This window comes from Mesocricetus auratus, unplaced genomic scaffold (genome assembly GCF_017639785.1).
Source record: "Mesocricetus auratus isolate SY011 unplaced genomic scaffold, BCM_Maur_2.0 Super-Scaffold_100694, whole genome shotgun sequence".
NCBI lineage: Eukaryota > Metazoa > Chordata > Mammalia > Rodentia > Cricetidae > Mesocricetus > Mesocricetus auratus.
The window spans coordinates 3,768,523-3,788,309 of NW_024429268.1; the positions used below are offsets into that span (position 1 = coordinate 3,768,523).

The 19,787-nt window shown below is 39.2% G+C and overlaps 1 protein-coding gene and 1 long non-coding RNA gene across 10 annotated transcripts in view; one reads left to right on the forward strand and one right to left on the reverse strand.

The window, feature by feature from the left end:
• Tpk1 (thiamin pyrophosphokinase 1) overlaps window positions 1-19,787 on the forward strand; it is a 312,826-nt gene that overhangs the window by 161,169 nt on the left and 131,870 nt on the right. For all 9 annotated transcript variants that reach the window (XM_040740432.1, XM_040740434.1, XM_040740430.1 and 6 more), the window contains one exon: window positions 9,456-9,551. In XM_040740432.1, the coding sequence (XP_040596366.1) occupies window positions 9,456-9,551 (96 nt within the window). The remainder of the gene's footprint in view (window positions 1-9,455; window positions 9,552-19,787) is intronic.
• LOC121137758 overlaps window positions 1-19,787 on the reverse strand; it is a 316,737-nt gene that overhangs the window by 35,638 nt on the left and 261,312 nt on the right. The gene's annotated exons all lie outside the window — the stretch shown is intronic.

Consider the following 19,787-nt stretch of genomic DNA (forward strand, 5'->3'; position numbering starts at 1 on the left):
TCTCTTTGAGTGCATCTACTTATGATCATTTCTTATGTAGACATTTGAGAGCAACTACTTTGCTGATGAGACTAGGATCCATGCTATTTGAATGAAAAAATACAAAAACTTTCTTGTATCGGTAAGTTCTTTGTTATTTAAACATAAATCATCTTGAGAAATTTGTTACATTTTGCAGATATTATACCTTCACTTTTAAGACAGTCTATAATACTTAATCCTTTATGACATTTTCTCAATAAAATGTCTGGCTTATGCAGAATGTTATTTTTTAGATAATTTCATTTTACCTTTTTTTTTGTAGTTGAGAATGTGCCTTGCAGAATATAGTGTGTCTCCTTTCCCTGCGGTTCCATTTTCTGTAAATTCAGCTAGCCAAAGTCAATGGAAGTCCCAACACATTAAGTGAAAATCCCTAGAAATTAAAAAAGAATTTCTTATATTTTATATATTTGAAATGATACACCATATAAGTAGCATCACCAAGTCTTACAACATCTAGATCTCTTGTGTGGGGCCTGAGTCATCCCTTTTTTCCAGTGTATCCATGCTGTATATTTTGTCTGTCCTAGGTGATCTGGTTAGCATGGCAGCTGCTGAGGTGGTCATGTGCAGGCAACCCTTCACCTAATCCTTGGTCACCATACCAATGACATTCACCTCTCTTCATCTCATCACATCTGACCACACAGGGGGCACATACCCATTGTGTCTTTTGACATTGTTACAGTAAAAATAAATGTGAATCCATGACAATGGGGTGTTGAGAATGACAGGGATTAAATGCTGTTAAAGTCTGTTTGATGTGGGCCATGTTTTAATTAACGTATCACTTATGTTTAAGTTATGAGTCAAACACTATGATAGGAATATTTGGGTGATATGAGTGGCTGTCCTCCAGGACAGGCGGCCTCTGTCTTGGAGGAGTTCAGCTGTGCCCCCTTGAACAAGATCATCCCAGCTGTCTGGTGGTAAGTGTAGGGCACGAGATTCTCCCCTGTGCATCTAAACGCTCCCAGCCACCTGCAGTGCTGCCTGTGACCTGGGACAGGGGCGAGAATACGTGGAAGTGGAGAAGACAGGAGAAAGTGCTCACTTTCCAGGTCAGCCAGTTGTGGGGAGGAGGTGGTACGCATGTCCTTGTAGGAAACGACTCTCTATGCTCTGCAAGAAAGCCTGGTGACTTCATTATTGTCTAGAGTGAACTTTGGCAGGGCCTTGGGAAAAGGTTCAGACATTGCTTTACATCTCTTCCATGGAAGAAGCTACACCAACAGTATGCACAGGAAAATATAATGTGTATTGCCCGTGGTATTATCCATGCTTTCAGGCATGCACTGTGGGTCTTGATTTTCAGATACCCTGGCTCAGTTCTCATGAAGGGTGTTGACTTCACCTGTCCTTATCACTGTTGCCCTTAGATGGGGATGCCACCAGGGAGCGATCACATCTCTATCATACCTGAACACTCCTGAAGCCTAGAGGGACCGTTTTTGTTATTTGACATTCTGTCTTAAATGATTCAACAACCAGAATCAGTGGAATGAATATGGAAAAATAAAACTCTAGGCAAATGTTCTTAATTTTATACAATTCCATAGAACACAACTAAGACCAGTTATAAGATAATAAATGGTGATATATTCCATCTTGACACAATAATGTGATAGACTTTTAATGGAATTGTTCAGATTCAAATGTATTAGTCATAAATTTCCTGTCACAATAGGATTGTACTTATTTAATAGGCAGGCTGGAAGAAGGCTGGATTTTATCAGTATCAATGATTGTTTTAGCCTCTAGCACTACAAAAGTTAGCCTACTCTTCTGTCCTTACTTAGTTGGAAATTATGGGTAATTTTAAAACAACTGTATGAAATGCATGAGCTGTTAATCTATAAAAAATAATAAGTATGCAATTAGCACCCAACTTAAGTGTATTTGCCTATAAAATTCGAAGTAGCTTTGTTTCATTGCTAAGTCTAATGTGTTGCATTTCTTTGTACTTTAACAAAACCTTGTTAATTATACATGGTAATTAATATGACTGGTTACTAAAACCATGGGTGGGTTCTGCATTCAGGGGTTCAAACAATAAAGAGTTGAAAGGAGTTCAGAAGAACAGAATTCCATTCATGAACAGCACATATAGACTTTTACCCTACCACCTTACACTAAGGTATTCTGCATAGCAGCCACTCGTGTGGGAAATACAGACATGGTTTTATGTCTGTGGGAGGGTAGGCATAGCTTGTATTCTAACGCTGCTTCATTCTGGGTGGCATGAGCCTTGTGAGGTTTGGTGTGCACAGTGTTTCGAACAGTTCCCTGTAGGACTGTATGCGGTTACATGTCTGCGGGTCTGTAACTCATGAGCATATGATACATCTGTGCTTCTACAAGTATTTTATGGTCATCTTTTTTAACCATCAACATGTTGCAATGCTTGATTTCGCCTCCATTTTATTTTTATTCATGCTCTTTGTGGGAGATGTCATTTTTGTCTGCATTTTTCTGATTGATAAGAACCAATATCTTTTTATATTATTTACTCATTTGACTTATTTCCTGTTCTCTAACATCAAAATAATTTCCCATGTTTTTGTGTGTCATTATTCTTTCCTTATCAATTCTTAGACATTCCTTCTTCTAGATAGTAAAGCAACTGTTTGTAGGAAGGGAGTGTCTCAAAATGTTTAGGAGTTTCCTTCTCACTTTAAGTTTACTGTTTTGTTTCGTGTGTGTGTGTGTGTGTGTGTGTGTGTGTGTGTGTGTGTGTGTGTGTGGCATGGGAAATTTTTTCATCTCTCTAAGAGTTCACAACAAAGTCTGGTCACTTTTCTCACTCTATTTCTTGTCTGATGTTCAGATCCAAGTGTGCATGTGCACATACTTACTTCTGTCTCCTCAGTTCTTAAGACTCTTCATCCCCAGCTACACATGACATGTCCCTGTAATGCCCCAGTACCGGTCAGGTTCCTAGAAGATGGGTACCATATGGATGGCTCCCTCTGCACTTGGGGTTCTCCTCTTCCAATGTTTCAGTTCGCCAACATTTTGGTTTTAATTATTATAAATGTAAAGAAGGGCAAGTTCAACTATCTTACTTCAAAAATTTCCCTTGGTTATCTTGGTTCTTCAATGTTTTGGGTGAATTTTATGTAGAATATCATTGACTGGATGGATAGCGTTGGTTACTTTCCTAAGCTTAAGTTTGTTACTTTGTTACTTTCCCTGCCTGTCTGTCTCTGTCTCTGTGTCTCTGTCTCTCTCTGTCTCTCTCTACACACACACACACACACACACACACACACACACACACACACACACACACACACACAATGTAAATAATGTAGACTCTTAAGTAGTTTTTGATTGGAACAATTCCACATAACTCTATGTATGAATTATAAAATATAAGGTATTTTATTATATCTGTTTATATGTAGCATACTTTGAAATGTAAGCTGCTGTTGTAAAGAATTTTTCGAAATGTCTTTTGCCTTCTGAACTTTGAAGCCTGCACACCGAACAGATCCAAGCCTGCAAAATGGGCTATTTGGATATTAGTAGAGGCATGTTTATTCCCCGAGTACAACGCTTCCTAACAAAGTTATTTTATAGAGAATGTGGCTTAAAGCAAAAGCCAAAATATTACTTCAGATGTCCACACTACCTGCCAAAACGGAAACTGTGGTTTAAGAATGAACTGAAAACAATATTTTTCAGAAACTTATTAAACATAAGCAAGCTTTTCTAGGAGTTTTTCTGAATGGCAAGAAGAAGATTATGAGTCTGAATGTCTTTCTGTTTTCTTTCTCATGAGTAATCAAATGTAATTTATATTGTATATGCTACTATTCATAGTGTTCGTGTTTCATTTCTGTTAGACTGTGTTTTTAGTGTCTGGCAGACTCATTCTTCATATAAAATAATAATTATATGTTTTCTTTTTCAGTGTTTAGGATCAAACACTAGGTTTCCTTCATGTTAGGCAAACACTCTAGAAGTAAGATATTATCTCTCCCCCCACCCCAGACACTACATAGCATTATTTAACGGAGTTGCAGACATATGACATATTTATAAATAAGACCTAAAACGTAGGTTATTGGTAACTTATAATTAAGTTTATGTAACTTTCTGGCTTTTAGTTATGGGATGAGAGATGCTTGATAAATGAGATTATTGTCAACTCTAAAGCTGGAACAGAATTCTCACATGGTTGCTCTGACTTCCTTACCTCTTGCTTTTCCTCTAGTGTGTGTGCACTCCAGAAGAGCTTGGTGGGTCTGTGGTTATATATCTTCAAAGGATTATTTTTAGGTTAAAACAAAATTAGAATAACCTTGGCATCAATATATACTGAACTTTGTGACATCAGTGCATACGTTTTTGTTTTAACTCACTGTAAACTACAATTAATGAAATCTAATAACAAACATCTGAGTCCTTCATGAGAGAGTAGCATAATCATAGAGGGAACTTAGTAAAATTAAGTCATGTAAGTATCTACTTGTTAAATGACAAAAAATAAATACAGATATATGAAGTGTGAAATTGAAGCCACCTGCTGCCTCTGAAATAGTATTACTTTTTTTTTTTTTTTTTTTTTGCTTTAAAAAACCAAGCAATTAGAACTGGAGAGATGGTTCAGTGGCTAAGAGCCCTGCCTGCTCCTCCAAAGATCCCGAGTTCAACTCCCAGAAACCATATGGTGGTTCCCAAACATCTGTAATGCATGCATGCAGGCCGAACACACACACACACACACACACACACACACACACACACACACACACACACACACACACACACTTTTTTTGGTTAAAAATCCTGCATTTTATGAAAGTAAGAAAAATCAATGAAAATGCAGTTTTTACCAAGGAACTTCACCTTAAGACTATTTAAGGTCATTGTAGTTTTAACTGTGTGGATTTTTCAGTGTGTTTTTAGTTAAAATATATACTGTCAGGGAACTAATCTTGCAGACCATCTATTATAAACTCAAGTCCTTCTCATGCTAAGTTTGGAGGTGTTGAGTGCCGTGAGGGCTTGAACCAGTGAAAAATGTTCAGGGCTCTAGAGTTTCTGTCTCTGTCAAGTTAGCTTTTATTTTGTGTGGCCAATATCCCCTGTCTTATATGGATGTGCGTTGGTGGATAGCTTACATTAGTACCGCCTTTTTCTTTGTTGCCTCCTACTTCCTTATTGAACTTACTTTTTTACTGGAGGACTGAGAAACAATGAAGACAATTTTAAATATATACTTGTATTTATGTTTTGAAAATTTCAAACCCACATGCAATGTAGTTTAATCACATTCCTCCCCCAGTATCCACTTCTGAATCCATAATTCCCCAGATAACCCCATCCAACTTCCTATCTTCTTTATTTTTAAATTAAAAAATATTTTAATGTATTTTAATTATAGTACACTTACATCTCTTTCCCCCTTTCCTTTCCTCCCTCCTACCTGTTCTGTGTGCCCCTTCCACTTTCAAATTGATAACCTCTTTTTCTTAGGTCATTATTGTTATGTGTGTATGTACATGTGAATATATGTAAATGAAATAAACTGAGTGGATGTTTGTTCTTAATGTGTGTATGATTTCAGGGCTGACCATTTTGAATTGGATAATCAATTATGGATCTCAACCCTAAGAGAGGGTATTTCTCCTTCTCTCAGTAGTCATTAGTTGACTATTGCTCTTTGTTTGCAGATTAGACATTTTGAGATTTTTCTTTTCGTGTTAGCATGTCTTGATCTCGTCATTGTTCAGGTCTTCTTTAGTCAGTCGTTTCTCAGAGACACAGTCTCGGGTCAGAATTCCTGATCTCTTCCAATCTTTTCATCCCCTCACCCACAATGTTCACGGAGCCTTGCTTAGTTACAATAGTTGTGTTGTAGAGTCTTCCATTGGGCATGGAGTCACGGTAATCTGTTGATCTCTGTATTGTGTTGGGAACTTCTGAAATGGTAAGGGATATGAACTACAATTATCTGTGAGTATAAGGATAAACTTCAGATATAGTTAAGAATTATGCTGGTCTCTTAAAGTTTAGGCAGTAGGTTCTCTTTTGATGTTGAGTGGGCCTACAGTACAACTAGAGAGTTGTTGGTTACTGGCAAGATTAAGAATGCCACTATTACACCTTTCTGTATATTTGCCATGCTGGCCAGTGTTATTGTTCATAGCTGGATATCTATTGTTTCCTTCCCTTTGCAGAGATAAGATTTCCTGATACTTAGGAAGCTAGACTAGAGGGAGGAGGCTTTCAGGTTAGAACCAGCTCAAATCATGCCAGTCCTGTGTCCTAAGCTGTGGATGTCACAATGAAGTCATATTTAGCTGGTACTATACTTGGCCTGGACTTCATTTAGTAGGCCTCCTCACTGAAGTTAAAAGCCACCTTGCAGGGATATTGTAACTGTTTCTGCTTCCAGTGACTTCATTGTTAGTCTTTTATACTCATGAAATTCCCAAGATGTGATAACCTTTAAATGCCTTAGGCAGGAGGATTTCTAGAAATTCTTGGTTTCATTATCATTTGACTTTTCAGTGTTAGTAGTCTCGCTCCTCATCTTGACCAGGAAGTTTTTGTGGTTCCATTACCAGTGATGAAGTAGAGTCAGGTATCCCAGCCTTTCTCATTTGAGTCAGGTGCCTTTTAAAAACATATATATATATATATATATATATATATATATATATATATATATACACACATGTATATATTTGAAGTCATAAAAGAATTACATCATTTCCCCTTCTCTTTTCTCTCCAATCCCCCCATGTACACATATGTCTTGTGTTCTCTAAAATTCATGATCTCCTTTTTAAATTGAGCTCACATTTATACATATGTATATATAACCAAATATGTAAATATAACCTGTTCAATTCCTGAAATGTTACTTGTGTGCATATGGCTTCAGGGATGACTGCTTGGTATTGGATAACTGGGAAACGTTTCCCTGGGGAAGACTTCCTCCTGATCTCAGTGTCGTCTGCCTCCCCCTTGCGCATAGTTCTTTGTCCATGGTTGAGGACCCTTGTGGTTTCCCTCCTCCATATGCGTGCCCAGTGTGTCATCTTTGTTTGGGCCTTGTTAAGGCAGTCATGTTAATGAGATTTCATGGGTGTAGCTTCTGTAACATTTAAGGAGACACATGTCACAACAAACTCCCTGTTCCTCTTAACAATATTTCCTCTTCCTCTTCTGCAATGATCCCTGAGATTTATGTGCAGGAGGAGCTGTGTTGTAGAGTTATCAGTTGAAACTAGGCACCATACAGTCTTTTGTTCTCCGTACTTTGATCAGCTGTGGTCTCTGTAATGGTCTCCATCTGTTGCAAAGGGAAGTTTCTTTGATATAACGAGAGCACAACACTTACCTGCATAAAAGGATCGTATTTAGAATATGGTTAGGAGTTATGCTGGCTTGTTTAAGTGATTTATCTTCAAGACTCATGATGTCACTGACCCTGGGTAATCAATTCACTGTGTTTCCAACTTTCAGAAATGGCTTTGAAAACTGGAAATAAGTACCATTCTCATTGAGACATTTTGCTTCCAGATGGTTAAAAGCATTATGGAAGTATCCATAATGTTTGTTTCCATGCCATTGCGGAATACTACTATGTAGCTAAGAGTCAACAGGTCAATTGCAGTCTCCGTTAATCTGTAAGACATTGCAGTGGTTCTAGATTTTATTCTGCCAATTGCCATTTTTTCTGTCACTGTCCGTTGATTGTGTAAGGATAGCCTGGAACACAGGCTGGTCTGTGAATCATCTGTTGTGGTTTGTGTTTCCCCGTTCTGGTTTATCTTCTTTCTGTGGTTGTTCTGTTGTCACCATTTTAAAAAGAAAGACAAATCCCAGTTGTTAAATGTGGTATGTTTTGCAAGAAGGTGCTGCTCCAGCCAATACACATTTCTGTGAACATCCATCAGTATGTGTGCATTTAACACATTTAGTATAATATATTCCAATACACATTTCTGTGAACATCCATCAGTATGTGTGCATTTAACACATTTAGTATAATATATTCCTATACTGCAAAAGGTAAACACCATGAAGATATTTATTAGACATTTACTGTGTAGCAGACAGGTGCCAGAATGGGAAACAGTACAGAAAGAAACAAAATTCCTACCCTCAGGGAGCTCTCCATTAATGGTGGTTGGCGACAGACTTATCTGTCACTTTATTAATATCCCTAAGTGACTTGCATATGTCTTTCTTTTTCAGATGGTTAGCTTTACATCAGCCACTTCTTCATGCCCTTGCTTGGTGATTATAGCAAATTTCAATGTTCTTTTAGGGTCAGGAAATTATGTCTTTGATCTTGCAAAGATGACATATATGTCTTTTAGAGCACCATATATTTCTGAATGGTGAGAAATTAATTCTTTCACTGGTCACTTCATTGTAAGGAAGTCATAAATGAATAAAGCACAGGTTGAGCCTGACACATTTAAAGAGACCTGTAGGTAAAAGAAGAAGTCTTAAATCTACTGAGGATGGTTCTTAGAAAAATTTAGGAGTCCGGATGGGTGTTTTGTATCCTTGAAAACTCTTTGAATGGCAGCTCTGTACACTGGATTATGTTTAACTCTCCCTTGCTCAGCTGCTTGTCAAGAGTCCAGGGACTGTTTCATTCCCTAATTAAGAAGTATGGAGTTCCATCCCGGTCGGGTTTTATACACTTTTGCCTCTATGTGACATTGAGAAAGAAGATGTCTTCTCAAAAACATTGGTTCTTCATCCATCGAAGTTCACAAGAGATGTTGAACTGCGTTCTTCTGGCTTTGTCATTTGGAATAGGCTTCAGTGTCTTGCAGATGGTGAAATGTTATAGAGAAGATAAAGAAGTTATAATTTCACTCCATAACATCTCAAAGATAATCCAAAACACATATGTGCACAGGAAGCTCTTTCTGCTGCTACTCGCATGCGAAAGCAGGACTGTAAAATAATCTTATAGGTCTGCTAACCAGATTTTACCTCAAGTATGAAATGCAACCATTAGTTCCATAATAATGTCAGTTTTTCCATTCATGTAACTCAAGTGATGAAGTTTTTAAAGATATACTTTTATTTTCATGCAAGTAATTTTACTATGAGTGAATTTATTATACTAGTACAAAGTCCTTATGTTAATCTTCAATGTTATCACATCAGTATCTCTGAGGGACTGATTACATGCTAAAATATGTACTTTCCTAATTGTAACTTCACTCCTGGTGTGTCCCTTTATGTGAAAGAAAAAAGGTACAGAGATAACGATGCTGACTCTAATGAGGGGGTAGTACAGGTCTCGTAGGGTTTATCTAATGCCAGCCCATCTTTACTTTTACAGCGTGCCCTTACTTGTAGAGCTTGACCTTCTGATCATGTGCTGAAGTCTTTACTTATTCTTAACTTTCTCTGTCTTGAACACGTAGGGCTGTGATCTTATTTCAACTGCTGACCAAGACCACACTGATTTTACCAAGTGTCTTAAAGTGCTCCAAAGGAAGATAGAAGAAAAAGAGCTGCAGGTAAGATGTGTGTCTCCTAGAAAGGAAGGCCTGGCAGTCAAGATGAAAAGACCCTGTGTGGTTATTTATTTCTGTGTTGTTGCTTTTGAATTTCTACCTGATAAATCTGGACTGAGCTGCAGAGATGTCAATGACTTTGCATAGGTAAGAGATCACACGTATTGATGACTTAGAGGTATAAACAGGTGACCTGGACCATGTGTGAAGCAATCCAAACAGATCTTTTTGCAAGCTTAAAAGGGATCAACAAGTCATCATTTCTCACACACTGTTGCCAGTTAAATGTTGTATATTGTGCATGGAAAATAGATACAGTCTTGATTTGGCCCATGAGCCATCATTGTAAAGTTTACATAAAGAGATTAAAATACTGTTTTTTTTGTATTCTAGCTCAGGAAGGCATCTAGTGATTTGCATTTGTGTATTATTTAATGATAGTCATCCGTCACCCAAACGTTCAGTTAAATTAGTTAGTACACAGCCTGTATTTCTTATGCTTTCATTACCTGTTGAAGTGTTATGAAATTTGTTTTAGGTCTTTCTTTAAATGAACATCTAGAAAATTATAACTGAAGCCTTGAGTGATTAATTTTTATTGTTTGGTCTGGCAAGGGCAATAACTTAAGCCAGTATATATTATCAATTTTATAATTTTACACCAAGGAAACACCCTAGTATATTGGAATGCTTTTGGTTGCACAACTATCAGTGTAAATGCATGCCAATCTGACTTCATTAGTCTAGCTTGGGGGAGGGGGAGCCTGAAAGCACACCTCAGGCAGGTCCTTACTCTTCTTGATTCATATTCCCATGCTGCATGGCTTCTCTTCACAAGACTTCCTTGAAGACGTAACTGCCACCAGCACCTTTGTCCCTTTGCAGCAGGGAGATAAATTTGTGAAGATTTCTCATCCCTTTCCACCATCGGCCAACTTCACCCCCAGAATCCCTCTATTACACAACTCATGGATTGCAAAAAGCGGGTGAGGGTCCACTGCCTGCCGTCGAGAATGAGGAGGGTCTTGAGCCACTGGATCGTTTATTCAAAGCACACCAAATCCATCTGGCAGATGGCAGGGCTGTGGGAGCAGAAACTTTAGTAAGAACATATTCCTTAGCAGTGAGGTCCCTCAGAGATTTACTCCAGCATTTATGTTCTAAGTTAAGGGAATAAATACTTCTCTCTCTCTGAAGAAAAACCTTGTTAACTGTCATAACTGACAAGTAGTTCAATGTGCAGGCACATCAAAAGCATTTCAGTGAACCTTACTGAACTACACCAAATAATTTTGTGCTATTTCCAGCAGTAAATTGCTATAATTTACTATTTGTTTAGTAGAAAAAAAGAAGAAAACAGCCAATTGAGAATTACCTGCTTTAACCACATATAGCTGATTTGGGATTTATTAAGAAAAATTATAAATCTTTGCAACTGTGTCTATATGTTTCAAGCACTTCTGCAAAAATTATTAAAAAGGGAAATAATTATTTGACTCTCATTTTTTGTATAATTGATAGTATCTATAATATAGTATTCATAATTTTGTCTCAAAAGAGTTATATCTCAACTTAACAATATCCCCACATACATGAAACTCCCACACTAAGGTAAAAGACATTGTCTGAAAAAAGACCTATTTAAAATATCAAAATAAGCAAATAATAATAATTATTATTATTAAATGTTATTATTAAGTCCAATCAGGCAGCAGTTTTGAATGAAGTATCTGCTGGAGGACCAGCAGTGTGCACTCTTAGCAGTGACCTTGTCTTCCAGCTGTGCTGGTCCTAGATCTGCTGCTGCTGGGAGGAATGTGGTTTGGCTTTGGAGTTTGCAGGGATGGCTTGGACTTCCTATGCTGGATGCCGAAGCTATCTGGGTGGTGGCATGTCCAGACCTACATCTTCAGTCCTTTACTTCATGGATCTTTCTTATAGCTCCTAAAATGAATTCTACATGTTTGTCCCTTTACTTTGTCCCTTTATTTGGAATTCTGTTTTGTTTTCTTTCCTTGCCTCAACCATCCTTGGCTGACTTGCCAGGCTTCCCTTAGTGGTCATGTAGGTTAGGGTCTGCTCCTCCTCATTTCCACACAGCCCATTATTTCTCCTTTAGGGCACACTGAACACTTTAAAGCATTTTGTTAATTATTTTTAACCATTTGTACCAAGTGTTTCTTCACATCTTTCCTCTCCATCCCAGGAAGCTGGGATCGGCTTCAGGTACTAGAGACTTAATGGGAGCGCTTTGCAGAAAGACGTACTCTGAATGCTTGGTGAGTTTGATGTTTTGTGAGCATACAGATGAGCACAGTTATGGAAAGGCATTTCAGAGAGGCTGTGACTAGTGAATAGGAGCTAAGCAGCAGATGAGAAAAGCACATTTAAAATCTGCACTGTGCAGTAAGGACAGATTGCTTGGTAAAGGCAGGGAAACACCATGTCCATTCTTCAGGGTCCCAGATCGGCCTGAGATTTAAATTAACATGAGCTGAATCAATAACAGAAAAGCATACAGATTTATTTACTACCGATTTTGCATAGCATGAGAATCATTGAAGACATAAAAAAAATACCAAAGTAGCACTTAGAATCAATTAAGTAAGGGACTGGTCAGAGAATATTTTTATTGAAAATAAGGTTGTTTTTCATGCAATATATTCTGATTAAGGTCTCCCCTCCTCCCTCTCCACCCAGTTCCTCTTCCCCTCCCCTTCTATCTGGATCTGCACTGTTCTGTCTCTCATTAGAAAGCAGACAGACATCTAAAGAATCATAATGAAATAAAATACAATAAAGTAAAGCAAAACAAACAAGCCAGAATATGGCAAAACAGCCAGACAAGAGAAGGAGCCAAAGAAAAAGCACAAGAAACACACAGGTTCACACACAAGGGATCCCTTAAAAGTACAAAACTGAAAGTCATAATACATATGCAAAAAAACTGTAAGGTTAAAAAAACACTCTGACAGCATTATGAGACACAGATGCTATTGAGTTCATTTTGTCTTGTGCATGGAGCCCACCCTTAAGAGTACTTTGTTTCCCCAGTTAGATGCCCCTAAGAACAAACATTTTTCATTTGCAAGTGGCTGTCAGTTGGGCATAGCTTCTCGTTAGGAATGGAGGTATGTGTGTTTCTCCTTTCAACTCTAGGACCCCTATCTGGATCAGACCCATGCAGTTCCTGCAAATGTTGCCTCAGTCCCTGGGTTCACATCTGCTTTGTTCATGTTCATTTAGAGGGCCCTGTTTTCTTGGTGTCCTCCATCCCCTCTGGCTCTTTCTCTTTTTCTGCCTCCTCTTCCACAGAGTCCCCTGAACCCTGAGGGGAAGAATTTGATGGAGACATCCCATTTAAAGCTGAGTGTTACAAGGTCTCTCACTTCCTTCACAAAGTCTGGCTTTAGGTCTCTATTTGTTCCCAACAGCTATGGGAGGAGTCTCTGGTGATGGGCGAACAAGGCATGTATCTGCTTTCTTCACAAGGGAATGGACAAAAGTATTAATTATGAGAAGCACCTAAATTATGCATATAGGCATATTTTATTACTACTTTACCAGCACCATGCAGAGCTCTCTTAGTCTTCTCACTTTGAGGATAAGCTGTTGCCTCTTCCACACAGGGACTGAATGTCTGCTTCTAAGAAAAATCGTGAAGGCTAGAGACATCTTTTTGAACCTACTTTTTCATGTGTTTATAAATATTCAGTATACTAGAGTGGTGTGTCTATGCTGTGGTGGCTTATTCTGAGTGTCTTGGCTTCAGTGAACCAATGGAAGACAGTTTGAGAAGTTTATGATAGAGGAGATGATTATTTTAATATTATCAGAAACACACTCAGAGAGTGGGGAGGTAGTTCAGATGGCTGCACAAGCCTGGAGACCTAAATTAGATCCCCAGTATCATGAAAAAGTGGGGATTATAGACATTATGTTAAAATTCTGAGGATTAATCCTTAGCACTGAGGAGACAGACACAGGAGAATCCAGGACAGGCAGCAGCTGAATAGTGAGTTCCAGGTTCAGGGAAAGACCCTTGTTCCAGAAAATAAGGTAGAGGATAATGGAGGAAAACATGTTGCACCTTTGTGGCTAGCTCTATGAAACAGTGTTTTGTCCATTCTCATCTGGGAATATGGATTTACAACTCTGTCCAGGGTTTCCATGTTGTGTCTGCTACTTCCTCATTAGTCATTTATTTGCCGTTGTGTTTGAGTGGTTTCTTTGAGTGGTCCTATCAGACATCACATGTCTAATCACAATGTGTCCGTCACTTCTTCTCATCACATAGGCATATAATTTCACCCTGCTGTAAGAAGGAAAAGGGTTGGTTTTGTACAATAATGTATTTTGAGGCAGACAGCACTTTCACATAAACTTCCCTCTAGAATATTGCTGTGAGTATCCTATTTCGTTGTCAGTTACTATTATATTACCATGTGTTATATTTGAGGAAATACAGTGTCTATTGGATTTTTTTTTAAACTGGACGTAGAGCATGGGTAGGTTTTTTTGTTTTTGTTTTTGTTTTATGAAATAGGGAGAGGTAAACATTAGAAAGAAAATAATACAATAGTCCCCTCATCCATCCTTCTATTCCAGCATGAGATCGTGATAGCATTTACTGTTTTCTTCCTAAAGTGTATATATGAACTGTAACAAGTAACTCTTTATGCTTCTAATAAAACACATTTTCTATTTGATTTACTTATTAATTTATAAGGGTAAATTTCTTACCAAATTTTAACAAAAGATACAAGATCCTACTGCAAAATAAAATTTTAATGATGATGTAGATAAATGAGGTTCCTAGTGCAGTTGAACTTAGGGCAGTTCATGTAACACTGACTTTGAAGAATTTGAATCCAATACTGGTCTTAGCCTGAAGGAATTTGCTATCTAGAATATGAGACCAACTGAAGACAAATCCCACGAATTATCTTTATTTCCAAGTCCCCTCAAGTCCCATTCTTCTACAGGAGGGTTCTCTGATGCATGTGGCCCTTTAACACTTCACTTCCATGGTGCAGTATTCCTTATCTGTGACTCGTGAATAATTCATTACCAGGATGACATCTGATATGAATGAATCTTCAAACAACACTTACTTTCCAGTTGCTGTGATTAAACACTTGAGATCTAAACCATGCTGTTCCATAGGAAGCATTAAAAGTTGTGACTCCAAGCACCAAAACAAAGATAGCAAAGATGACGTGCACATTCTCAGAATGAAGTGGAATGTGTATGTGGTGTAAACTCCAAGAGTGAGAGAATCGGGCTCCCGAAGGTATTTACTGGTATTGCAGGATAGTACATGCAATTACTTTGATAGCTGATACATATTTATGTCAACACCACATGTATTTCTTCTGTCACTCTGGAGCCCAGGCTGACCTGCAGCTCGCTTTGAATTTCAGGCTCGCCGTGAACTTGGGCAATCTCCTTACGTTAGTCAGCCTCTGAGTATTGAGCTTACATATGTGAACATCTATGCCCAACATTGTCTCCCCTTTCCCTCTTCCTCCCCATCTTCTTGTCCTCCATCCTCTGTCTTCCTCCTTCTCTCTTCTCACCTTTCCCTTTTTCCTCTTTACTCCCTCCTCCTCCTCTTTTGATTTTTTGAGACAGGGTTTCACTCTGTAGACCAAGTTGACCAGTTGGCTTTATATTAATAAGTTGACCAGTAAGTTTTTCATTAATTTATTTCTTCGTTATTAGAGATTTAACCCTGTACTGGTAGGTATGCGTATATATATATATTGTTTAAATTAGAAAAAAGCTTGCTTCACATGTCAATCTCAGCTCCCTCTCCCTCCCCTACTCCCTTGTCCCTCCATCAGTCCCCCAGCCCCCCACCCAATCCCCACACCTTTCCCCAGGGAGGGTGAGGCCTTCCATGGGGGATCTCCAGAGTCTGTCATTTCATCCAGGGCAGGGCCTAGGCCCTTCCCCATGTGTTCAGGCTTAGAGAGCATACCTCCATGTGAAATGGGCTCCCAAAGTCCATTCATACGCCATGGTAAACACTGATCTACTACCCAAGGCCCCAGAGATTGCTGAGGCCTCCTCACTAACACTGCATTCAGGGAGTCTGGATCAGTCCCATGCTGGCCTCTCAACCATCAGTCTGGAGTCCAATAGCTCCCCCTTGTCAGGTCAGCTGCCTCTGTGGGTTTCACCAGCAAGGTCTTGACCCCTTTACTCATCACTTCTCCCTCTTTGTCACTGGGTTTCAGGTGTTCAATTCAGTGTTTAGCTGTGGGTGTCTGCCTCTGCTTCCATCAGTAGCTGGATGAAGGTTTGACTGTGGGATTGTAGGCTGGGACGCCCTTGATCTATATCTAAAATCCATAGATCAGTGAGTAAATACCATGTTTGTCTTTTTGTGACTGCCTTACCTCACTCAGGATGGTTTCTTGATACAGGCGACCCCTTCCTGAACATAACACCAGTAGCACAGACACTGAGATTGACAATTAGTAAATGGGAACTCCTGAAACTGAGAAGCTTCTGTAAGGCAAAGGACACAGTCAACAAGACCAAAAGGCAGCCTGCAGAATGGGAAAAGATATTCACTAACCCCAGAGGGCTGATCTCCAAAATTTACAAATGACCCAAGAAGCAAGTCTCCAAAACACCAAAGAATCCAATTAAAAAGTGGGATACAGAACTAAATAGAGAATTCTCTATAGAGGATTCTAAAATGGCTGGTAGACACTTAAGAAAGTGCTCAACATCCTTAGCCATTAGGGAAATGCAAATCAAAACAACTCTGAGATATCATCTTACTCCTGTCAGAATGGCTAAAATCAAAAACGCCAAGGACAGTTTATGCTGGAGAGGATGTGGAGAAAGGGGAACACTCCTACACTGCTGGTGGGAGTGCAAACTTGTACAGTCACTTTGGAAATCTGTATGGAGATTCCTCAGGAAAATGGGACTCAGTCTACCACAAGTCCCAGCGATTCCACTCTTAGGCATATACCCAAAAGATGCCCATTCATACAACAAGGATGTCTGTTCCACTATGTTCATAGCAGCATTATTTGTAATAGCCAGATCCTGGAAGCAATCTGGATGTCCCACAACTGAAGAGTGGATAGAGAAAATGTGGTACATTTACACAATGGAGTACTACTCAGCAGAAAAAAAAACTATGGAACCCTGTTCTGGTTTTATAGGCTAAAACTCGAGAACACTTTATTCTGTCTTTGCTACATTGCTCTAAGTAATTTTTTAATAAAATAATGAAGGATACTAAATAGGTAGTGAGAACATCTATATTCTATTCAATCACATATAAATACTATATTAAAAACATAGGCTTATGTATTATTAAACTCAATGTTTACTCATTCAGTAACTTGAGTAAATACTGACTTGTAATATATATGTGGTCGGAATAGTTTTATGTTATTTAATTATGTCTGGGTTGGAATTCTCCACCACCATGCAGCTCTTGTTAAGAATTATAGGTTATCCTTCTTGCAAACTCTTCCATGCATTTAGACACATTGCCATTACACATCAACTAATGCTGTGCTTTCTAGACAAGTTGCAACCATTAATTGTCCACATTGAATTTAGGTATACGATATTTTTATGATGGTTTTATTTTGCATGTACTGTGATGTCTCTTTTGAAAAAACACCTCATTTGAAGATCAAAATTAAAACTTACTCATCTGGATGTAGGAGGACCCATGGATCCCTGAAAGTGTCATTGCTACCCACCTGGCTCCATGGTAGCTTTTTCTTTTCTTGTTTTTTTTTTGTTTTTCTTTTGTTTTGTTTTGTTTTCAAAGATTTATTTATTTATTATGAATACAACATCTTGCCTCATGTATGTCTGCACACCAGAAGAGGGCACCAGATCTCATTATGGATGGCTGTGAGCCACCATGTGGTTGCTGGGAATTGAACTCAGGACCTCTGGAAGAGCAGTCAGTGCTCTTAACCTCTGAGCCATCTCTCCAGCCCTTGTTTTGTTTTTTTTTTGTTTTTTTGTTTTTTGTTTTTTTTTTTTTTTTTTGCTTTTTTTTTTTTTTTTTGGTTACGAGACAAGGTTTCTCTGTATTGTTTTGAAGGCTGTCGGTCCAGCCTGGCCTCGAACTCACAGAGATCCGCCTGCCTCTGCCTCCCGAGTGCTGGGATTAAAGGCGTGCACCACCACCGCCTGGCCCATTGTAGCTTTTTCTAATGACCCGATATCTTCAGCCAGATCTGAAGGGAAATGAGGTATTGCCTGTCAGCCTCTCTGTTTGCGTGTTAAGAAATTAACACAACTCAGAGAAGACTAAGGATGTATGAGAAAGGAATGTAGTGTCCTGGTGTGTACCCTGAAGTGGGAAAGTGGCATTGATAGGCAGATGGTAAAATGTGAACAATTAGTAGTGAACAGCTTCAGCGCTAGGTGTAACATGCGTTCCATGGTTAAGAGGATAAGGCAAAAACCTGGGTAAAATACATACTGTCTATATTACCTTTGTCACACTTTTTTTTTTTAACTTTTCAAGACAATGTTTCTCTGTGTATCCCTTGCTGTCCTGGAACTTGCTCTGCAGGCCATGCTGACCTCAAACTTGCCTGACTGCCTCTGCCTCCCAAGTGCTGGGATCAAAGATGTGTGTAACCACCACCCTGCATTTTTTATATATACAATTTTTATTTAAATTAGAAACAAGCTCGTTTTACACATCAATCCCAGTTCCCTCTCCCTTCCCTCCTCCCTTGCCACCCTATGTCATCCCCTTTATGATCTCCAGGAAGGGTGAGGCCTTCCATGGGGGAATCTTCAAAGTCTGTCACGTCATTTGGAGCAAGGCCTAAGTCCTCCCCCATGTGTCTAGGCTGAGATAGTATCCCTCTATGTGGAATGGGCTCCCAAAATCCATTTGTACACTAGGGATAAATACTGACCCACTACCAGAGGTCCCATAGACTGCCCAGGCCTCCTACTTGACACCCACGTGCAGGGGATCTGGGTCTGTCTTATGCTGGCTTCCCAGCAATCAGAACCACCCTGCCTCTTTTTAACAGTAATCTTGAAAATCTAAAATTGGTTCAGAATAAAAAGTTTACTGGAGGAAATATACCATTGTTTTAAATGTGTTATTGCCATAGAACTAAAGCATGGGTTTTGTGACCCAGTGATGGAGAACACGTGTTTTCTTTAGATGTAGTCAAACAAACAAACAAAAAACCAACAACAACAAAAAAGCAAAACAAAAAGAACCCCAGTTCTTTTGGATTCACTTTTTAGGATGCCCTTAGAACATTTCCCATTTTCATTCTCTGGTTCGTGTTTAATCAACTACTTTGGATGAAAACTCTGCCAGGAAATATTAGTTTGGTACTGGCAGCACTTAGCCTGAAGGTGAAGGCCATGTCTTTGCTATCTTTCCATGTCTCCAAGGGATGTATTTCCTAGCACGATGGAATTCCATCACATGTGGAACTGCCCTGTGAGGTGCGCTAACCAGGCGGACTTGAGAGGTCGCTGTTTGCCTCTGCAGTCTTCGTGTGGACTGGTCACCCCTTCACCACTCACCGCCATCCCTCCTTCCCCAGGCCTCTCTATTGATATTCCCGGCGCCTGCCTCCTGCTCCTCCTCCTGTGTCTTCTTCTGATGCCACTTCTGTGTCATCAACACCCTAATCTAGGTAACTCCAATCCGAGAGAGAGAGACAGAGAGAGAGAGAGACAGAGAGAGAGAGAGACAGAGACAGAGACAGAGAGAACATAAAGCCGTATTTCTATTAGCTGACTAGTGGGGCAGAGGAGCCTCAGTGTCTAAAACAAAATCCATCATTTTGTCCCAAACATCTCATCTCCTCATCTCGCTAAATGGCACAACCACCCACCCACATGTGTATACCCTAAATGGCCTAATACAGTCAACAGTGGTTGACCACACTTACTTCAAATTCCGGGTTTCCCTCTCTTACATACAGTTTTTTTTTCTTTGCAGTCTTACTATTACTAGCTGGGTTGTTACTTTTTGGTCACCCTCGTTAGTCTGTCCTCTTACTGAAAGTCACATGATGTATATTAATTGCTCATCTGCTTTAAATCACTAATTGTCTCCGGTTGTTATGTATTTGGTAAATACTTGGACGGTCACTAAATGCTCCTCCTGTAGCATGTGTACACATCCCGGAAGATGCCACGACCTTTCTTTGCACGTGAACTCAGTGATTCATCATAGTAGCTGTCATTCTCCCCAAACATATG